This window comes from Macaca nemestrina, chromosome 7 (assembly GCF_043159975.1).
Source record: "Macaca nemestrina isolate mMacNem1 chromosome 7, mMacNem.hap1, whole genome shotgun sequence".
NCBI lineage: Eukaryota > Metazoa > Chordata > Mammalia > Primates > Cercopithecidae > Macaca > Macaca nemestrina.
In genome coordinates, this window is record NC_092131.1 from 30,529,818 (window position 1) to 30,553,076 (window position 23,259).

General features: G+C 41.8%; 1 protein-coding gene across 3 annotated transcripts in view; it reads left to right on the plus strand.

Annotated features, from left to right (window-relative positions):
- LOC105495844 (transmembrane p24 trafficking protein family member 8) overlaps window positions 1-23,259 on the plus strand; it is a 46,959-nt gene that overhangs the window by 12,727 nt on the left and 10,973 nt on the right. For 2 of the 3 annotated variants that reach the window (XM_071099805.1, XM_071099806.1), the window contains exons 2-3: window positions 13,732-13,813; window positions 22,308-22,437. In XM_071099805.1, the coding sequence (XP_070955906.1) occupies window positions 13,732-13,813; window positions 22,308-22,437 (212 nt within the window). Of the gene's footprint in view, window positions 1-3,773; window positions 5,378-13,731; window positions 13,814-22,305; window positions 22,438-23,259 lie in introns of those variants that run through there. The other variant, XM_071099807.1, reaches the window with a different exon arrangement.

The following is a 23,259-nucleotide window of genomic DNA, read 5'->3' on the forward strand; positions in this document are numbered from 1 at the left end:
TCCTAACACTTTGGATGGCCCATGTGGAAGGATTGCTTGAGCCCAGGAGTTTGAGACCAGCCTGGGCATCATAGGGAAACCCTGTCTCTACAAAAATATTTTAAAATTAGCCAGATGTGGTGATGCACACCTGTGGTCCTAGCCTCAGTCTCCTGAGTAGCTAGGAGCTACTCAAGAGGTTAAGGCTGCAGTGAGCTGTGATCGCAAAATACACTTGAGCCCTAGAGGTCAAGGCTGCAGTGAGCTGTGATCGCAACACTACACTCCAGCCTGGGTGGTAGAACAAGATCCTGTCTCAGAAAAAAAAAAAAAGTACCCTAATGCATTAAAAGATAAGAGAAGTGCAAATTAAAATTATTATACCATTCTTCACATATCAAGTTCTGCCAATTTTCCAACAGTTTGACAACATACTCTGATGTGCCAGGTGTGGGGAAAGAGGTACTCATATATTGATGCAGTGAATGTAAAATAGATGATCCTTGTGGAGAATGTGGTTCAGAAATTCCACTCCCAGGAATCTATCCCAAAGATACACTGGCGAAAATATGAAATATGCACAAGGCATTGTAGCACAGTTTGCAATAGTAATAGACTGGAAATAACCCTAATGTCTGTCAGTAGGGACATGAGTATGGTGTACATCCACACAGTCAAGTATGCCAGTTTAAAAAGTAATGAGCCAGCTCTGGTGGCATGCACCTGAATCCTAGCAACTCAGGAGGCTGAGGCAGGAGGAATGCTTGAGCCCAGGAGTTTGAGTACAGCCTAGGCAACATTAAAAAAAAAAAAAAGAGGAATAATGTTAGGCTATTTATTTGAGATATTATTATTATTATTATTTTAGAGACTGAGTCTGACTCTGTCACCCAGGCTGGAGTGCAGTGGCATGATTATGGCTCACTGGACCCTGGAACTCAAGTGATCCTCCTGTCTCAGCTTCCCAAAGTACTGGGATTACAGGCCTGAGCCACCATGCCTGGCCTCTTCTTTTTTAATGTAGGAATTTATTGCTATAAACATCCTTCTTAGAATTGCTTTTGCTTTTGCTGCATCCCGTAGGTTTTAGTATGTTATATTTCCATTCTCTTTTGTCTCAAGATACGTTTTCTCTTTTGATTTCTTCTCTAATATATTGGTTGTTCAGGAGCAGGTTGTTTAATTTCCACATCTTTGTGATTTTCCCTGAATTCCCTCTGCTATTGATTTCTGGTGTTTTACCATTGTGGTTGGAAATAATACTTGTATGATTTCAGTTATAAATTTGTTAAGACTTGTTTTGTGGCCTAACGTCTGATCTGTTCTGGAGAATGTTACGTATGCAGTGGAGAAGAATGTGTATTCTGCTACTGTTGTATGGAAAGTTCTGTGTATGTCTGTTGGGCCCATTTGGTCCCAAGTGTAGTTCAAGTCTAATATTTCCTTATTACTTTTCTGTCTAGTTGATCTATCCATTGTTGAAAATGGGATATTGAGGCCCCCCACTATTTTTGTATTGCTATCTATTTTCCCCCTTCACGTCTATTAAAATTTGGGTTATACCTTTAGGTGCTCTGATGTTGAGTGCATATATATTCATAATTGTTATGTCCTCTTGATGGCTTGATCCCTTTATCATCAAATAATGGCCTTCTTTGTTTCGTGTGACAGTTTTTAGACTTTATGTTGTCTCAGTACAGCCACCTCTGCTCTTTCTTGGTTACTGTTTACATGGAATATCTTTTTCAGTTCTTTCACTTTCAGCCTGAATGTGTTCTTAAAGCTAAAATGAGTCTCTTGTGGGCAGCATATAGGTTGGGTCTTAGTTTTTAAAAATCCATTCACCCACTCAGTGTCTTCTAATTGGAGAACTTAATCCATTTACATTCAAACTTATTGTTGATAGGTAAGGATTTACTTCTGCTGTTTTGTTAATTGTTTTCTGGTTGTTTTGTAGAGCCTTTGTTCCTTTCTTCCTCTGTTATTTTCCTTTGTGATTTGGTGATTTTCTATAATGCTGAGCTTTGATTCCTTTCTCTTTATTATTTGTTTATCTGGGGTGGTTTTTTGCTTTGTGCTTACCATGAGGTTTACATAGAACATCATCTTATAGTTAGAATAGCTTATTTTGAACTGGCAACAACTTTAGATATAGAAGGAAATTTACTCGACATAATAAAGACTACTTGTGAAAAACCCAAAGCCAGTGTCATAGTCAATGTGGAAAAATGAAAACTTTTTCTCTATGATCTGGCACAAGGCAAGGATGACCACTCTCACCACTTCTATTCAACATAGTAATGGAAGTGCTAGCAAGAGCAAGCAGACAAGAAAAAAAAAAAAAGGCATACAGTTAGCTGAATGGTAGAAGTTATATCCATTTGCAGATGACATGATCTTATATGTAAATAACCCCAAAGACTCTACAAAAAAAACTTAGAATTAATAAATGACATCAGTAAAGTTGCAGGATAAAAAATCAATTACGCCTGTAATCCCAGCACTTTGGGAGGCTGAGACGGGCGGATCACGGGGTCAGGAGATCGAGACCATCCTGGCTAACACGGTGAAACCCCGTCTCTACTAAAAATACAAAAAAAATTAACCGGGCAAGGTGGCGGGTGCCTGTAATCCTAGCTACTCGGGAGGCTGAGGTAGGAGAATGGCGTGAACCCGGGAGGCAGAGCTTGCAGTGAGCTGAGATCCGGCCACTGCACTCCAGCCTGGGCGACAGAGTGAGACTCCGTCTCCAAAAAAAAAAAAAAAAATCAGTGTACAAGAATCAGTTGCATTTCTGTACACAGTAACAACCTATCCAAAAAAGAAATCAAGAAAAGAATACCAATTTACAGTAGCATAAAAATACTTAATAAGTTAGCCTAGCATGGTGGCCCATGCCTGTTGTCCCAGCTACTCGGGAGGCTGAGGTGGGAGGATCGCTTGAGCCCTGGAGGTCGAGGCTGCAGTGAGCCGTGATTGTGCCACTGCACTCCAGCATGGGTTACAGAGGCCCTGTCTCAAGAAAAAAATAGTTAAGAATAAACTTAAACAGAAAGATCTGGACACTTAAGACTATAAAACACTGATGAAAGAAACTAAGAAGACACAAATGGGAAGACATCCTGTGTTCATGATTTGGAAAAATTAATATTGTTCAAATGTTCATACTACCCAAAGCAATATGCAGATTTAACGCAATCCCAATCCAAATTCTAATGACATTCTTCACAGAAATAGAAAAAAACAATTCTAAAATTTGTATGTAACCACAAATACCCTGAATATACACGCAATCCTAAGAAAGAAAAAGTTGGAGGCATCACACTTTCTGATTTCAAATTCTGTTACAAGCTATAGTAATCAAAACAGTATGGTGCTGGTATAAAAACAGACACACAGACCAGCGGATCAGAATTGAGAGCCTAGAAATAAACCCAAGCATATATGACCAACTAATTTTTTTTTTTTTTTTTTTTTTTTTTTTTGAGACAGAGTCTCGCTCTGTCGCCCAGGCTGGGGTGCAGTGGCCGGATCTCAGCTCACTGCAAGCTCCGCCTCCCGGGTTTAGACCATTCTCCTGCCTCAGCCTCCCCAGTAGCTGGGACTACAGGCGCCCGCCACCTCGCCCGGCTAGTTTTTTGTATTTTTTAGTAGAGACGGGGTTTCACCGTGTTAGCCAGGATGGTCTCGATCTCCTGACCTCGTGATCCGCCCGTCTCGGCCTCCCAAAGTGCTGGGATTACAGGCTTGAGCCACCGCGCCCGGCCAGACCAACTAATTTTTAACAAAGGTACTAAGAGGACACAGTGGGGAAAAGGCAGTCTCTTCAATAAATTGTTCTGGGAAAACTGGATTTCCACATGCAAAAGAATGGAAATGGTCTGGGCATGGTGGCTCATGCCTGTTATCCCAGCACTTTGGGAGGCCAAAGTGGGTAGGTCTCTTGAAGTCAGAAGTTTGAGACCAGCCTGGTCAACATGGTGAAACCCCGTCTCTACGAAAATACAAAAAAATTAGCTGGGCATGGTGGCATGCACCTGTATTCCCAGTTACCTGGCAGCCTGAGGCAGGAGAATCACTTGAACCTGGGAGACAGAGGTTACAGTGAGCTGAGACTGTGTCACTGCACTCCAGCCTGGGCGACAGAGTCAGACACCGTCTGAAAAAAAAAAAAAAAAAAAAAAGGCAAAGGATCTGAATGGATGTTTTTCCAAAGAAGATGTAAAAATGACTAACAGGTACATGAAAAGATGTTCAACATCAGTAGTCACCAGGGAAATGCAAATTAAAACCACAATGAGATATATCACCTCATGCCTGTTAAGATGACTTATCTTTGGTAAGAGATAGCAACTGTTAGTACAAATGTAGATGATGCAGCCATTGTGAAAAATAGTATGGAAATTCCTAAATAAAAGTAGAACTACCACATGACCCCGTAATCCCTCTTCTGAGTACATACCCAAAGGAAGTGAAATCACCACCTCAGATATCTGTTCATTGTAGCATTATTCACAATAGCCAAGATATGAAAACAATCTACGTGTCCGTTGACAGACAAATGAATAAAGAAGCTGTGGTGTGCATACATACACACAGAGGAATATTATTTAGCCTTATAAAAGAAAGAGATCTTGCCATTTGCCATACATGGATGAGCCTAGATGACATTGTATTAAGTAAAATAAGCCAAACACAAAAAGAAAAATACTGCACGATCTCACTTATATATGTAATCTAAAAAAAAAAAAAAAAAAAAAAAAAGTCAAGTACACAGAAACAGAAGAAAATAGTGGTTACTAGAGGTGGTGGTAGTGATGGTAGAGGAAAGTGAGAGGTGTAGGTCAAAGGATACAAAGTAGAGATACATAGGATGAACAAGTCTAGAGATATAATGTACAATATGAGACCTTTGGTTAATATTATGCTTGGGATTTTTGCTAAAAGTAAAGTTTAGGTGCTCTTGCCACACACAATGGCCAACAGGTATATAAAAAGGTGTTCAACATCACAAAAAGAGAGGATATCTGTGGGATGCTGGATTTATTGATTTGCTTGATATGGTAACCATTTCACCATCTATATATACATCAAAACATTATGTTGTACACCTTAAACATATACAATAAAAAATTTAAAGTAATGAGGAAGATCTGTGTAATCTTTTCCAGACACACCATGAATGGAGTTCCAATCTTGGAATGCCACTTTTTCTGGAACTAACTCTTGAATGACCATGTTAATTCATTCTTTTTTTTTTTTCTATTATTTGTCATAGTTGTTGAAAGCCAAAGAGCTGCTGCTGAGAGCTGTAAATTTTTTCTCACTGTCAGAATGCCCATGATGATATCATCCTGTACCACAGAACCTGAATTACATTTGAAATTGGCAGATTGAGGTACTCCATTTATCAAAACATCTCCAGATAATCATGTGGATCTTTTCTTTGCAGCTCAGACATCTAACAACAAAGGTTTGCCTCCACCTGTGTGTACCAGAGTGGCATTGAAGCCAGGTTTCATTATTCCTTTGATATTCATTAATATTTCTTTTTAAACTGTTTTTTGATCAAGTAGAAAGCCACTCTTCACTTTTACTTGATAGTGGATATTATGAAAACAACACAGCTCCCCAGTAAATGTCTTCAGGTCATTGTAGGTTGTCCTGGGTAGGTCATGTTGTTTCATCATTGATCTTTCTTTGTGACACTGGGATAAAAACTTGGACATTACTGGGAGACATCTGGAGAATTTCTGCCTGTGTTTACTGGTTTATTGTAAAAGATAAACAGCCAGATGAAGAGGTACACAGGGCAAGGCCTGGAAGGGTCCTGAGTGCAGGAGCTTCCGTCTGCATGGAGTTGGGTTGCACCACTGCTCTGGAATGTGGGTAAATTCACCAACTTGAAAGCTCTTCTAGGCTATGTTGTTAAGTGATAAAAACAAGTTGCAGCCGGGCGCAGTGGCTCATGCCTCTAATCCTAGCACTTTGGGAGTCCGAGGTGGGCATATTGCTTGAGCTCAGGAGTTTGAGACCAGCCTGGGCTACATGGCAAAACCCCATCTCTGCAAAAAATTTAAAAAAATAGCCAGGTGTGGTGACGTGGGACTGTGGTTCCAGTTACTCGGAAGGCTGAGGCAGGAGAATCACTTAAGCTGGGAAGGTTGAGACTGCAGTGAGCTGTGATGGCACCACTGTACTCCAGCCTGGGGGACACAGCAAGACCCTTTCCCCCCCGCCAAAAAAAAAAAGTTGCAGAAGAAGAATGTGTATTTTTTTCTAAGATGGGGGCAACATACAACTATATGTATATGTATTTCCTTATGTTTTCAAAAACAAATAATGGAAGATTAAAAGCTAAGGAGAAGAGTGTTATAACATCCATATCTTTAGTTATATTGTTATTCTTAATTAAAACTATTATATTTACATTGTATAATAAAGCAAATATGTATATATGTGAATATTATTAAGATCCAGGATGTTCCACAACAAGACCGAAAAATACAAATATAGAATTAAAGTTAGGTTAAAATCCTGTAATCTGGGCTGGGTGTGGTGGCTCCCAGGACTTTGGGAGTCCAAGGCGGATGGATCATGAGGTCAGGAGATCGAGACCAGCCTGACCAACATGGTGAAACCCTGTCTCTACTAAAAATACAAAAATTAGCTGGGCGTGGTGGCATGCACCTGTAATCCTAGCTTCTCAGGAGGCTGAGGCAGGAGAATGGCGTGAACCCAGGAGGCAGAGCTTACAGTGAACCAAGATTGCGCCACTGCACTCCAGCCTGGGCGACAGAGTGAGACTCCGTCTCAAAAAAAAATATATATATATATATATATATAATATATATAAATATAAATAAATAAAAAATATATATATATAAATATATATACACACACACGTAAAATGAATTCATGCAAATCCTTCTAATTCAGATTACTGGATGTTTTTTCTTTTTTTTCGAGATGGAGTCTTGCTGTGTCACCCAGGCTAGAGTGCAGTGGCACAATCTCAGCTCACTGCAACCTCTGGGCAACCACGCCCAGCTAATTTTTGTGTTTTTAGTAGAGACGGGGTTTTACCATGTTGGTCAGGATGGTCTCGATCTCCTGACCTCGTGATCCGCCTGCCTTGTGGATCTCGATCTCCTACCTCGTGATCCACTCCCAAAGTGCTGCGATTACAGGCATGAGCCACCGTGCCCAGCCTTACATGTATATTTTTATATATGATATTAATATATGACATTTAGGGTATATATATGTGTGTGTGTGTATATATATATATTCGTGTGTGTATGTGTAACATACGTGTAATGTTTTACCTTGATTGTGGTCTTTAAATACAATTTCTTTTTTTTTTTTCCTGAGACAGAGTCTTACTCCAACACCTAGGCTGGAGTGCATTGGCACAATCTCAGCTCACTGCAACTTCTGCCTCCTAGGTTCCAGAGATTCTCTTGCCTCAGCCTCCCAAATACCTGGGATTACAGACGTGTGCCACCATGCCCAGCTAATTTCTGTATTTTCAGTAGAGATGGGGTTTCACCATGTTGGCCAGGCTGGTCTCCAACTCACCCGCCTCAGCCTCCCAAAGTTCTGGGATTACAGGTGTGAGCTACCATGCCCAGCCTTTAAATACAATTTCTAATGAAAAAGAACCAGGGCTCCTTAGAGAAATAGTTGATTCCAAGTGTAGGACAGGCATTTATAAGATTTTAAAGCTCGGGACTTATGCTATAAGCAAGACCACTGGTATCATCTTAAAAGGACACAAGAGCCAACTTTAAGGAGCTCCCACAGGCCAAAATTAGGAAAACTCGAAGCACATAAAATATGTTAAAATTCGTGTGTTTCTAACAATACTTCAAAAAACAAATCATTGGTTACCTTTGGAGGTTGTTATGATTCTAACTCAGTTGGTGAAGGATCAAGTCTTTATCCTTCTTTTCTCTTATGCCTGTGTCAGAGTAGCCAAATAGTTGGTGAGGGGAAGTTTTGTTTTGTTTTGTTTTTAGTAGAATTCCAACTAAGAACAACTGTAGAAAGTGCTGGAATTGGAAAAGTCATTTTCTAGTTTTTAATGAAATCCTGTATCTATTTTAGACAAGGATCATCAATGCCTGCTAAAGCCACTAGGTGCAGGGTTAATGAGGAGCTGGATGGTGGATTAGGCTGAAAGCATGAAACTAATCTTTATCATTAAACTTGTGATAACCATAGATTATGTGCCTCTTAGTGTAATACAATAGGAATTACAAATGTTATTTCTGGAGTATTCTTTCAAGAACAAAACTGAATCTGAATTGAGTCGAGCCTCTAGATCAGCACAGTCCAGTAGAATTGCTTTGACGGTGAAAACATGCTCCTTGGCAACAGTAATCACTAGCAACTCATGGCTATTGAGTATTTGAAATGTGGCTGGTTGAGATGGGTGGACCGAATTTTAAATTATTTTACGTTTTAAATTTAGCCGCGTGTACTAGTAAGTACTATCCTGGACAGTGAAGCTCTACATCTATGACTGGTTTATAGGAATAGAGTGCATAAAATAATCTGTTAAGTGATACCATGGAAAGGCAATCAGCCAAATTCAGAATGTTTGAGAAGTCTGCAGATCAGCTTTTAAAAATTTCAACAAATATATTGTATACAGACCCACGGTGGTGAAGATTAATGTAGATTAAGAGATTAATAAGGTAAATTTCATGTGTGAACCTTATTTGGATTCTGATTCAAACAAACCAGCTCCTAAAAAGAAATTCTGGGAGCCAACTTGGAGAAGTTTGAGCATGGGCTGGGTATGAGATGATATTAAGGAACTGCCAATTTTGTAGGAATGATAATGTTGTTGTACCTGTGTTGAAAGTCTTTTTCTTTAGAGATTTGTTGTAAATGAATGTAGTGGTAGATACAATGACGTCTGGGCTTTGTTTGAAGTAATCCACTGTTGGTGGGCCAAGAAGGTAGGGCATGGAGGAAAAAAGGCCAAATAAAATCTTGTTGAGAAGATAGGTAGGGTGCATGAGTCTTCGTTCTACTGTTATATAATTTTGTGATTTTGTATATGTTTAACATTTTCTACAATAAAAAAGGTTTTTAAACAGCAGTAATTAATTAAAATACATAAAGAATAACAAGGAATAATTTACTCAGAATTTGGAACAGGGAATATAGGATAGGAAGGGGCATTGGGCAGGGGAATTCTAAAGTACTAATAATTCACCTAGTTAGTAGGTATGCAGGTATTTGTATTATTAATATTTTAGCTCTGTATCTTCTTTCCATGCAGTCTTTCATATATGTGGTTTATTTCACAATAAAAAGAAGAAAAGAGCTCATTGTTAGTATGTAAGGCTTCTTACAGACTCCAATTGGAGGAACACACTTGAACTTCATGGGGTTACAAAGTAGCCTCTCTGGTCTGTTTCTCTCCTAAAGCCAGAGGTCCCCTTGTTTCTCTTTCCCTTTACTTGAATGCATCATTGTACTCTCTTTGAAAATTATCTTCTCTGCTTAGTCATCTGCTTTTACATGGCCTGTGAAGGCTTCTCCCAAAAGGCAGGCTCAGCTCCTAAACTCACAAAGGTTCTCCCCAGCCTGTTTCTGTCTTGGATACCAACTCCAGATTTTACGGAAGAGAATTGGACTGACTTTTGGTCGGGTGCTCACCCAAAACCAATGAACTATGGCCAACATAATGTACCTTCATCATAGGAACTACCACTTCCAAGGCTGTTGACAGGGGAGGTTCTCAAGAAAGCGTTGTAGATACTGCTAATAGACCATCATTATCTCTAACAGTGAAAGATACAGCATCATTGTCTATAACAATGAAAGATTTGGAATAAGCACTAGCTCTACCAGTAGAAGATTAAGAATTGGTTAAAGAAATAATGGGACAACATATGGGATAATATGTAGCCATTTAAAATTATGATACAGCCCTATCTTTATTGACTCTGAAATATGTTCATTAAAAGTGTTTATTGGCCACGGTGGGTCACACCTGTAATCCCAGCACTTTGGGAGGCTGAGGCGGGTGGATCACCTGAGGTCAGGAGTTTGAGACCAGCCTGGCCAACATGGTGAAAACCCGTCTCTACTAAAAATACAAAAAGTTAACTGGGCATGGTGACGTGTACCTGTAATTACATCTACTCAGGAGGCTGAGGCAGGAGAATCGCTTGAACACGGAGGCAGAGGCTGCAGTGAGCTGAGATCATGCCATTGCACTCCAGCCTGGGCAACAGAGCAAAACTATGTCTCAAAAAAAAAAAAAAAAAAAAAAAAACAGTGTTTAGTGCATGTCCTTTCAGAAACGCACAAACACACACACAATACATATACATACGTATTTGTATGTATAAATGTATAAATGTATTTCTCAAGGGATATACATCAAAATGTTAACAGTTGGCTAGGTGCTGTGCTGTAACCCCAGCAGTTTGGGAGGGGAAGGTGAGAGGACCCCTTGAGCCCAAGAGGTGGAGACTAGCTTGGGTACCATAGAGAAACCTTGTGTGGTTTTTTGTTTTGTTTTGTTTTGTTTTGTTTTTGAGACAGAGTCTTCCTGTGTCTCCCAGGCTGGAGTGCAGTGGTGCAATCTCAGCTCACTGCAACCTCTTCCTCCAGGGTTCAAGTGATTGTCCTGCCTCAGCCTCCTGAGTAGCTGGGGTTACAGGCGCCTGCCACCACACCCGGCTAATTTTCTGTATTTTTAGTAGAAACGGGGTTTCACTGTGTTAGCCAGAATGGTCTCGATCTCCTGACCTCGTGATCCGCCCGTCTTGGCCTCCCAAAGTGCTGGGATTACAGGCGTGAGCCACCGCGCCCGGCCCTCTTTTGTCTTTTTTTAAAAAAGTTAACAGTGGTAATCTTTGGTTGGTGGGGTTATGGTTAGTTTGTTGTTGTTTTGCTCATCTGTGTTTCCTGATATTTTTTTTTACAGTGAACAATGGATTATCTGTATATTAAAAATTTATTTTAAAGGAAATAAAGTGCAAAATGTTTTCTTATCTGTACTTACTTTTTTCTACAATGAACAAATTATTAGTGTAATTTCAAAAAGTTAATTTGAAATAAGTAATAGGGTATGTAAAGTCCTGGTTTTAAGTTAAAAAGTCAATTATTTTCCAAAAGTCTGTTTTAAAAATAGAGCATAGGAGAGAGTGGGCTTGGAAAAAGTTTATTTTTATAAGCCCTGGAGATCTTGACTGACTTATTTAGGCCAACAGTAAGTTTGCAGTTAAGAAATCTAGTGCCTGGTTAGGGTATTATGTCAAGAAATATTGTGTCCTTTTTAAGAGGTTATTGTCAGTGTAGTCTGCACGGATTGGAACACACCTGGAAAAGTTGTTCATTTTGGCTCCTTTCTTTAAATGGAACAAACTAAGTGGAGCAGCTATAGGGGGCCAGCATGGTCACAGGCTGTGTGGTATGAAGATGACCAGCCTGAGAAAGAACTTGTGGAAATGTGACAGCCAGCTGTCAATATGGGAAAGGATATTGTGGGGAGTAGTGGTCAAAGAATAGAATTTATTAGAAAGCACATTTCACTTATGTCAACATAAGGGAGAACTTTCTCTTTGCATTTTCCCTCAGTTCATGGGCCTCTTTACAGAGTGGCAGAGACTGGGGAACAGTGTCTTAGACTCAGTTTCTTTGTTGGGAGAACAATTGGGTGGCAGGAGCTCTAAGGTCTTTCTGCCTATGAGACTGAATTGACCAAAAGAAAAATAGATCTTGGATGGGCACAGTGGCTTACGCCTGTAATCTCAGCACTTTGGGAGACTGAGGTGGGAGGATCACTTGAACCCAGGGATTCAAGACCAGCCTGCCTGGGCAACATAGTGAGACCCCCATCTCTACAAAAAAAAAAAAAAAAATTAGTCTGGCGTGTTGGGATGTGCCTGTGGTCCTAGCTACTCAGGAGGCTGAGGTGAGAGGGTCGCTTGAACCCAGAAGGTTGAGGTTGCTGAGAAGCTGAGAGTCGTAATTGTATCACTGCACTCCAGCCTGGGTGATAGAGGGAGACCCTGTCTCAAAAAAAAAAAAAAAAAGAAAGAAAGAAAAGAAAAATAGATCTCGCTCACATATAAAACATGAGACTAGATTAGGCTTGGATTAAAAATTTTGCCAGCCATTTTCACTTTGACTTTGCTACCAAACTCTGAAACTTTCAATGTTTGAAGTTTACTTAATTAAGTTGCATTTTGTATTGAGAAGTAAACTTCAGTCTTCAGTGTCTTGCTGTCTTACACAGAGGGAGTTAAATGAGGGGCTGTCTGAATGCACTAAACCATATGCTCTCTGAGTATTCAAGGAAAGACTAAATGAATAACCCAGAAAACTAAGTAGCATCTGATGTTAAGAGCACAACTGCCTGGATTTGAATCCTGTCTCTATGCCTTAAGTTCTTTACTGCAAAAATGGCTGTGATAATACCCGCCAATCATAGGCTTGTTTTGAGCTTGTAGAACATGGCCTTCATTATGCATTTCACCTATATATTCCTTGAGGGCACCTAGTTATTCAATAAATCATTGGTAAATGAGTGATTGAATAAATAAATTACAAAAGTCCTTTACCTGACCTTGGGTGCATTGATCTGAGCTTATTGAATGTAGAAGTGACACTTTATACTTTGACTCTAAATTCAGTTTATCTTACATCCCACTCTACCCTCTATGTTCTGCCTAATTTAGCCATCTGCTTTCTGAGAAATATGATTGATTTCTTTTTATTAATTTTTTTTTAATTGAGATGGAGTCTCGCTCTGTCACCCAGGCTGGAGTGCAGTGGTGTGATCTCAGCTCACTGCAACCTCCACCTCCCGGGTTCAAGTGATTTTCCTGCCTCAGCCTCCTGAGTAGCTGGGATTACAGGCGCATGCCACCATGCCCAGCTAATTTTTGTATTTTTAAGTAGAGACATGGTTTCGCCATGTTGGCCAGGCTGGTCTCGAACTCCTGACCTCAAGTGATCCACCCGCCTCGGCCTCCCAAAGTGCTGGGATTACAAGTGTGAGCCACTGCACCTGGCCCTATTTTTTTAAAATTTATTTTTATTATTTATTATTTTTTTTGAAACAGAGTTTTGCTTTTGTTGCCCAGGCTAGAGTGCAATGGTGTGATCTCAGCTCACTGCAACCTCTGCCTCCCAGGTTCAAGTGATTCTTCTGCCTCAGCCTCCCAAGTAGCTGGGATTACAGGTGTGCACCATCATGCCTGACTAATTTTGTATTTTTAGTAGAGATGGGGTTTCACTCTGTTGATCAGGCTGGTCTCAAACTCCTGACTCACCTCAGCCTCCCAAAGTGCTGGGATTACAGGCTTGAACCACTGCACCTGGCCTTAATTTTTTTTAGAGACAGGGTCTTGCTCTGTTGCCCAGGCTGGTTTTGAACTCCTGGTCTCAAGCGATCCTCCTGCCTTGGCCTCCCAAAGTGTTGGGGTTATAGGTGTGAGCCACTTCACCTAGCAGAAATATGATTCTTAAATTAGGATTAACTTTTTGGAGACTTGTTTTAGAAATGACTTATTTTTTATGAATGAGTTATGACTGAGAATACTTGGATGTGATGACTTGAATAATTTATGTGTTGGGCCTCCCAGAGGATAAAGTTCATACCAGAATATTTTTGGGAAGAATTTGGTTGAAATTGCTAGATTTTATTTTAAAGGTACAAGATAATTATGATTGTGTTCCCTCTCAGATATTGAATTCTTTCTCTCTATGGTTTTCTAGAGAATGAAGATCTGGAAAACTACAAGGATACCTCTCTATTGGCTTCTGCCACTGATCCAGAACCCCGTTCCTCACCCCACAGGTAACCACTTTGAATAGAATGCTTTCCGAGGTTTTATATTCCGAGGAATTGGTGAAAGCAATAGGTAGTGACTTTAAGGGGGAAGACAAGTTAAAGAATGTGGGCCATGCGCGGTGGCGCACACCTGTCATCCCAGCACTTTGGGAGGCCGAGGCGGGTGGATCATGAGGTCAGGAGATGGAGACCATCCTGGACAACATAGTGAAACCCTGTCTCTACTAAAAATACAAAAAAAAAAAAAATTTAGCCAGATGTGGTGGCGGGCGCCTGTAGTCCCAGCTACTTGGGAGGCTGAGGCAGGAGAATGGTGTGAACCTAGGAGGCGGAGCTTGCAGTGAGCTGAGATTGCGCCATTACACTCCAGCCTGGGTGACAGAGTGTGACTCTGTCTCAAAAAAAAAAAAATAGTGGATAGTTGGCCAGACACTGGCTCACGCCTGTAATCCCAGCACTTTGGGAGGCTGAGGCGGGCAGATTACGAGGTCAGGAGTTTGAGACCAGGCTGGACAACATGGTGAAACCCCGTCTCTGCTAAAAATACAAAAATTAGCCAGGCATGGTGGCGCATGCCTGTAATCCCAGCTGCTCAGAAGGCTGAGGGAGAGGAATCGCTTGAACCCAGGAGGCAGAGGTTGCGGTGAGCCGAGATCATGTTATTGCACTCCAGCCTGGATGACAGAGCGAGAGTCTGTCTCAAAAACAAACAAACAAACAAACAAAAAAACAAAAAATTGTGGATAGTTTTGTCATGAATCAACCCTCAAGTGTGTTTAGGGACAATGTCAGGTCTATTTCAGGTTGTACATTTTTCCTTTACTCTCAGAGAATAAAACTATAACAAATAGTCTAGGCCGGGCGCGGTGGCTCAAGCCTGTAATCCCAGCACTTTGGGAGGCCGAGACGGGCGGATCACGAGGTCAGGAGATTGAGACCATCCTGGCTGACACGGTGAAACCCCATCTCTACTAAAAAATACAAAAACTTAGCCGGGCGAGGTGGTGGGCGCCTGTAGTCCCAGCTACTCGGGAGGCTGAGGCAGGAGAATGGCGTAAACCCGGGAGGTGGAGCTTGCAGTGAGCTGAGATCCGGCCACTGCACTCCAGCCTGGGCGACAGAGCGAGACTCTGTCTCAAAAAAAAAAAAAAAAAAAAAAAAAAAATAGTCTAGTGTAGTGTCCTCATTTATTTTCTCCTGAAGATCATGTTCAAATGTTAAAATAGTTGAAGGAGATTCCAAGTGGACTTGCAAGAGAATGCACGTTTGGTTTTATAAAATGCATACACACATGCATATGCCCTCACAAAAGCAGTTGGAATTTTTTTATTCTGTAATTTTCAGATTAAACCATTTTGATGGCCTTTAGGTTGTCTTTCTTAATTTCCTTCTCTGCCTATCTCATCCAACCACCATCGTTGACACCAGAATGTATAACAGAAAGAGAAGAGGTGTACTGAGCCCTGGAAAGAGTAGAAACCATGAAGCACTAATAGAATAACTAATGAAAACCTGTATATTGGAGAACCCTGAGCTAGTGAGTATTGTAGTCCAACTGATCAGTTCATGGGACAGTGTTGCCCAGTAATCCTGTGGTCTCCACACAAAATTGATGTCTGGAAGTGGTGGCAGATGTCAAGGTATTTCAAAAATCCGTTATTTCTTGAGTTCCATTTAGAAGCTCTTTCCTCTTACTTTTGCATGTGAAATAATTTGTATGATTAGTAAGTATAATTATAGTTGGTTATAATAGCCTTTTTTTTTTTAATGTTCCTCTGTAATAATGGTAATGAGGCCGGGAGCACTGGCTCACGCCTGTAATCCCAGCACTTTGGGAGGCCGAGGCGGGTGGATCACAAGGTCAGGAGATCGAGACCACGGTGAAACCCCGTCTCTACTAAAAATACAAAAAATTAGCCAGGCGCGGTGGCGGGCCCCTGTAGTCCCAGCAACTCGGGAGGCTGAGGCAGGAGAATGGCGTGAACCTGGGAGGCGGAGCTTTCAGTTAGCCGAGATCGCGCCACTGCACTCCAGCCTGGGCGACAGAGCGAGACTCCGTCTCAAAATAAATAAATAAAAATAATAATAATGTAATGAAATAGTTACTTTGTCAGACATTTCTTTTTGCCAAATACTGTACTAGGTGTATTTATTATCTCATTTAATTCTCATAACAGCCCTCATGAAATAAATATACCTGCTTTTTTTTTTTTAAGATGAAGCAAATGGACCGGGTGCGGTGGCTCACGCCTGTAATCCGAGCACTTTGGGAGGCCGAGACGGGCGGATCAGGAGGTCAGGAGATCAAGACCATCCTGGCTAACACAGTGAAACCCAGTCTCTACTAAAAAATACAAAAAATTAGCCGGGTGTGGTGGCGGGCGCCTGTAGTCCCAGCTACTCGGGAGGCTGAGGCAGGAGAATGGCGTAAACCCGGGAGGCGGAGCTTGCAGTGAGCCGAGATCGCGCGACTGCACTCCAGCCTGGGCGACAGAGCGAGACTCCGCCTCAAAAAAAAAAAAAAAAAAAAAAAAAAAAAAAAAGATGAAGCAAATGAAACAGTGAGTTCAAGAATTTGCTCAAGTTCACATAGCTTTAGTTTTGTTCAGCTATATAGCTGATTCTCATAACCAGCCAGAGAGTTTTGAGTTCTATGCCTGGAGCTACTCAGCTAATATACATAATAATCCTATAGAAGATGTAGCCTCCTCAAGGCTTTGATTGTTTGAGACCAGTCATGTTTTCATCAAATCTCCTGAGGAGAACTCCTTTCCATCTTCTTGCCATCATCCCTTTTCTGTACCTGCTGATTTGAAGGATCTTTGGGTGATGAGTTTGGCACAAAGGTGTTGTTTTGTTTTGTTTTTAAATTTGTGCAAATTCATGGGGTCTGTGATACATTTTTTATGTGTATATAATGCACGGTGATCAAGTCAAGGTGTTTATGGTGTCCATCACCAAAGTACACAGAACTGTTTTGTACTTCGGAGGGTCAATAAATTTTTTAAAATAAGAAACAGAACATCCTTGGACACAAAGGTATTTAATTTTGTTGTTGTTGTTGTTGTTGTTTTGAGACGGAGTCTCGCTCTGTCACCCAGTCTGGAGTGCAGTGGCGCAATCTCTGCTCACTGCAAGCTCCGCCTCCCCGGTTCTCGCCATTTTCCTGCCTCAGGCTCCGGAGTAGCTGGGACTACAGGTGCCCACCACCACGCCTGGCTAATTTCTTGTATTTTTAGTAGAGATGGGATTTCACCGTGTTAGCCAGGATGGTGTTGATCTCCTGATCTTGTGATTTGCCCGCCTCAGCCTCCCAAAGTGCTGGAATTACAGGCGTGAGCCACTGCTCCTGGCCTTAATTTTTTTTTTTTTTTTTTGAGATGGATTCTCACTCCATCCTCAGGCTGAAGTGCAGTGATGTGATCTCAGCTCACTGCATCCTCCACTTCCCGGGTTCAAACGATTCTCCTGCCTCAGCCTCCCGAGTAGCTGGGACTACAGGTGCGCACCACCACCCCCGGCTAATTTTTGTATTTTTTAGTAGAGACAGGGTTTCATCATATTGGATAGGCTGGTCTCAAACTCCTGACCTCGTGATCTGCCCGCCTTAGCCTCCCAAAGTGATGAGATTACAGGCATGAGCCACTGCACAGGGCCAGGGATTTAATTTTTAATTTTTGTTTCTAACATTTGCTGAGCAAAGATAAAAATCCAGTGAGTGTGATGCCTAAGGCTCACTTCTTAGTGCTTATGTGTCTATTGGAAATGGAAACGGCACAACTTTCTATCTTTTCTAGTGAGGCTGGCTGGCTGGCCAGGCTCTCCCCTCCATTGAGATGGCCTCCCTGCTCCAGGTCAGTACAAACCAGAAGCTTAAAGCAGAGACTTTTCCTTTACGTGGCTTATCACCAGCATTAAGTGATTTGAAATTCATCTTTCCCCAAATACCCTTTTCTAATTCTCCAGAGCATAAAATGCTAATGTGAATATTCAATTTACATGGGTGGCACATATCCTGTTTAACATAATCTTATTATTTAATTAGTTCTTGAGACATAGTCTTGCTCTGTTGCCTAGGCTGGAGCACGGTGAGCAGTCATAACTGCCTGCAGCCTCAAGCTCCTGGACCCATGCAACCCTCCCACTTCTGCCTTGTGAGTAGCTAGGACCACAGGCATGAGCCCCCACAGCGAGCCGTAAAATATGTTTTTTAAATAAGCAGAACCATGTTTTTTCAGAGTAGCATGCACAAAGACAAAGAGACTAAATTTTAGATGTCACACACAGTACGTCAGGCTAATGATTCAGATAGCCTGTTGTAGTCTCACCTTTCCAATATTTTGTTTTTTTTTTTTTGTTTTTTTTTTTTTTTTTTGAGACGGAGTCTCGCTCTGTCGCCCAGGCTGGAGTGCAGTGACCGGATCTCAGCTCACTGCAAGCTCTGCCTCCCGGGTTGACACCATTCTCCTGCCTCAGCATCCCAAGTAGCTGGGACTACAGGTGCCCGCCACCTCGCTTGGCTAGTTTTTTGTATTTTTTAGTAGAGACGGGGTTTCACCGTGTTAACCAGGATGGTCTCGATCTCCTGACCTCGTGATCCGCCCGTCTTGGCCTCCCAAAGTGCTGGCATTACAGGCTTGAGCCACCGTGCCTGGCCTCACCTTTCCAATATTATAAATGATAGTCTGATCCAGAATTTCTCTTTTATTCCCAAGCAAAAATTAACTTGTTCATTTTTTTTATTCAACATACATTTTGGGGCTAATATTTATTTATTCAACAGATGTTTGTTGGGAGCCTACCATGTACCTGATACCGTTCTGGGTACTAAAGATACCACAAATGAACAAAAGAGTCTGTCACTGCTCTCAGGGAGCTTACGTTCTAGTGGGGGAAGTAGACAGTAAACAATTACACATCATACTTCATAGACTCTTAAGTTGCCATCAACTGTAAGATGTACTTCCATGTACCACCAAGAAAGGAAGAAACGCTTAAGATGGATCGTCTAATAGACACCCCCATATGGAGCTGGGATACCAAAAGCCTGGACCTTCAGTGAAAATATAAAGAAAAAAATCCCCACACAGAAAAGGACAGCAAGGAAACTTGATTGTCTCCAACTTGACACTGTGTCATAGGAGGAAAAAATCTCCCCTGAGAATAGGAACCACAAGTTGGTATTAGCCAGTGTCTTGTCTAAATTCACTCTGCCAGGATGATCTAAACAAAACCCTCAACAGAGAACTTAATTTCAAGGCGTCTTAGATTGGTAGCATTCCTAAGTACTGGCAGAAGCAAATGCAAATCTCTTGCGGAAAGACTTGACGTCAGTCCAGGCCCACGGCACTTTTAAGATATCATTAATTTTTAAGACATCCTGTCTTTCAGTTGTGTTAAAATCTAAAAGCCGGTGTGCATCTTGCAATCAACAAAATATGCTCCACATCATGTCAGGCAGTAATAGTTGCAGTGAAGAAAAACGACAGTGACAAGGCCAGGAAGCGGTAGCCATTTTATAGACAGACCTCTGAGAAACCTCTCAGCAGAAAACCTGCCGGAAGGAAGTCTTCAGTTAACTAAAGAAGAGTTAATGGCCTAGAAGAGTATTCTAGGCAGAGGTTACAGCAAATGCAAAAGCTCTCAAGTGGGAGAGTACTTGGGGTGTTTGAGGACTATCAAGGATTGAAGAGGCTGTTGTGGCTGGAGGGACCAGGGTAGAATGAGGATTCTGGGAGGTGAGGTCAGAGTGCAAAGGGCCTTAGAGCTGGGCGAGGTGGCTCAGGCCTGTAATCCCAGCACTTTGGGAGGCTGAGGTGGGTGGATCACCTGAGGTCAGAAGTCTGAGACCAGCCTGGCCAACATGGTGAAACCCTGTGTCTATTAAAAATACAAAAAATTAGCCAGGTGTGGTGGTGCATACCTGTAGTCCCAGCTACTTGGGAGGCTGAGGCAGGAGAATTGCTTGAACCAGGGAGGCAGAGTTGCAGTGAGCCAAGATCCGAGATCATGCCACTACACCCCAGTGAGCGAGACTGTCTCAAAAAAAAAAAAAAAAAAAAAAAAAAAAAAAAAAAAAAAATTGGCGTTAGAGTTCCAGGTGGCAGGCTTGGTTTGTGGTGCTGTGCATACAGAGGCAGTGAGACCCAGTGCCTGCCACCAAGCTTACTTTCTAGTAGAGGAGGCAGATGATACAGTGTCAAGAAACAGAAATGGACTATAATTTCTGGGTTGAAGAGTGTTAAAATAGGTCCACAGCCTAGGCCAGTTTACAGCTCACATTGAATTACCCAAGTGAACCTATAAAGATCAACAGGATCCCACAGCTCTGATTCTTGGAGTGACCTCCTCTTGTCTGTCCTGAGGTAGGCTGGAGTCATTTTAGATATTCCGAAACAAGGCTGTTTTATCTGAAGAGGTAACTTGTAAAATAGGAGTGATTTTTCTTGTTTATCTTGTTTTTCTTATTTTTCTTGTTTCTTGTTAAAAAAGGAAAGAAACAAACTAATAAACTCTAAAATAAAGCCTCCTTCTGTTTCCCCCATGAGGTGTATACTACCATTTTCCAGACATTTACTCAGCCTCTTCAAGGAAATGATGCCCTCAAGGAGGGATTCTCAGACCTTTATACTCTTACAAATGATTGAGGACCCAAAGAATTTTTGTTTGTGTGGGTTATCCCTATCAATATTTACTATATTAGAAATTAAAACTGAAAAATTAGAATATGGTTATTTGTTCATTTAAAAATAATGAACTCATTACATGCTATATATAAAACATGTTTTTACTTAAAAACAACTAATTTTCAAAGCAAAGAATGTAGTACAAAGAGAGACATTGTAAATCTCTTTAATGTTTGGCTTAATAAAAGACAGTTGGATTCTCAGCTCTGCTTCTGAGTTCATTCCATTGCAATATCACATGTCATATAGTCTCTGGAAAATTCCACTGCACACTCTTGAGAAAATGAGAATAAAAAAGGGGAAATAACATTTTAGTGTTATTATGAAACACTTTGAACTTCGCAGACTCCCCTGAAGGGTCCCCAGACCATACTTTGATAATTGTCATTCAGAAAAAATCCATGTCACCTTTTATCGGCAACAGATTTCCAAAAGGCCTGGGTTATTGTCCTACAGACCTGGCACTAATTTTCTAGTTTTTGTGAAGCCAGGGGAAATGGAAGAGAGTATAAATCATTCTCTTGCATCTTTAAAATCAACTATTCACGGCCAAGCACAGTGGCTCAAGCCGGTAATCCCAGCACTTTGGGAGGCCGAGGCGGGTGGATCACCTGAGGTCGAAAGTTCGAGACCAGCTTGACCAACAACATGGAGAAACACCGTCTCTACTAAAAATACAAAATTAGCTGGGTGTGGTGGCACATGCCTGTAATCCCAGCTACTCGGGAGGCTGAGGCCGGAGAATTGCTTGAACCCGGGAGGCTGAGGTTGTGGTGAGCCACGATCACCCCGTTGCTCTCCAGCCTGGTTAACTCCGTCAAAAAACAATCAATCAATCAACTATTGACATAGCTGTGTTTGAAGCCTTTGGGATTGTTGATTAATGTGCTTTAAAAAGGAGAGAAAGTGATGACCGCTAGCACTGACGGGGACAGGGTATGAAATAGACCTGCTGAAAGACTGCCTCATGGATAACTGCACAGAGAGTTGCCTCGACCATCAGTTTGTAGTTTGTTTTGGTGCATACAGAGGCAGTGAGACCCAGTGCCTGCCACCAGGCAGGCCTCCTTAGGCAGGCCTCCTCCTTTTGCTTCTAGCCAGTGGCTTTGTGTGTAGAACTGAACTGAGATCCTAACAATTCTTTGGTTAAAATTTTGTGGGTCCCAGAGTGAGGAATAACATTGGAACTCATAGAAGCCGAGGGCAGAATGGTGGTTAATAGGGGTTGGGGCCAGGGGGTCGGATGGGGAGATGTTGGTCAAGTGGTATAAAGTGTTAGAAGAAGGAACAAGTTCTGGAGACCTTTGTACAACATGGTGACAATAGTTAATAACAATGTATACTTGAAAATTGCTAAGACAGTAGATTTTAAATGTTCTTGCCACAAAAAGGAGATGTGAGGGGATGGATATGGTAATTAGCTCAATTTAATCATTTTACAATGCATACATATATCAAAACAGCACATTTTACGTCATAAATATATACACTTTGTCAACTAAAATAAATAAATAAAAGAAACAACAATGACAAAAAAAACCAAACCAGCAGTCCATCTCAGATGATGGAGCTGTGTGTTTTCTATGGTTCTCCTGGCTTCTGACCTGGCCTTAGTCTTTGTTTTCACACTGTCAACACTTTACTGTGGACCAATTCAGCGCTGGGCAGTGGTCGGCTAAAGTGACAGTAGAGCTAAACACCAGGGGCAGGTGGGGCTGGGGGTGTTTTGAATGTTGTTTTATTTCAAAGTTTCTCCAGGATGATTGCGTCTTTTCAAAGAGCCCTTGAATTGACATGCTCTCTTCCTCTGAGAGGCCACAGATGGTATCTCCAGTGAGTAAGGATGCCACGGAAGATCTGCGGAAAGCAACTGGTGCCTTGGAGGCTCAGGCTTTGGTGAAACAGGATTTGCTGCCTGCAGACCAGGCCCAGGTCCTCAATGAGGTAGGGGGAGGATTCTGGCTCTTTCTTATGAAGGGAGGCACCAGAATGTGGACACATAGTGGATGGGTTGGAATTAGATAGCACTGCGAGGGTGGTTCCCGGAATTCTCTCTTTGCCCTCTAATGTAGGGCATCTTGGTTTTCATTATTATTTGGAGAATGATTATTTGTATCTTCCACAGGGCCCATCATTGTACTGGCACCCAGTAGGCACCTATTCAGAAAACGAAGTGTTAGAATGAATGTTCATGTGTTCTCTAAAATCCTCTTCATTGAGGAGCCCGAAGTCATTTTGGACTATTTTGCTCTTGCTTTTTTTGTGGTAGATCTATTCAGTATTTATGATAAAGTTCCATAGAAGCTTTTTTTCTTTTTTTTTTTTTTGAGACAGGGTCTCCCTCTGTTGCCCAGGCTGGAGTGCAGTGGCACGATCTCGGCTCACTGCAACCTCCGCCTCCTGGGTTCAAGCGTTTCTCCTACCTTAGCCTCCCGAGTAACTGGGATTACAGGCGCCTGCCACCACGCCCGGATAATTTTTGTACTTTTAGTAGAGGCAGGGCTTCACCATGTTGGCCAGGCTAGTCTGGAACACCTGACCTCAGGTGAACCACCCGTCTCGGCCTCCCAAAGTGCTGTGATTACAGACGTGAGCCATTGCACCTGGCCTTGTTGTTTTTTTTTTGAGACAGAGGTCTCACTCTGTCACTCAGCTTCAGTGCAGTGGTGCAGTCATGGCTCACTGCAGCCTCAAACTCCTGGGCTCAAGTGATCCTCCTGCCCCAGCCCTTCAGGTAGCTGTATGGAAGTGATAGTGTAGCAGCAC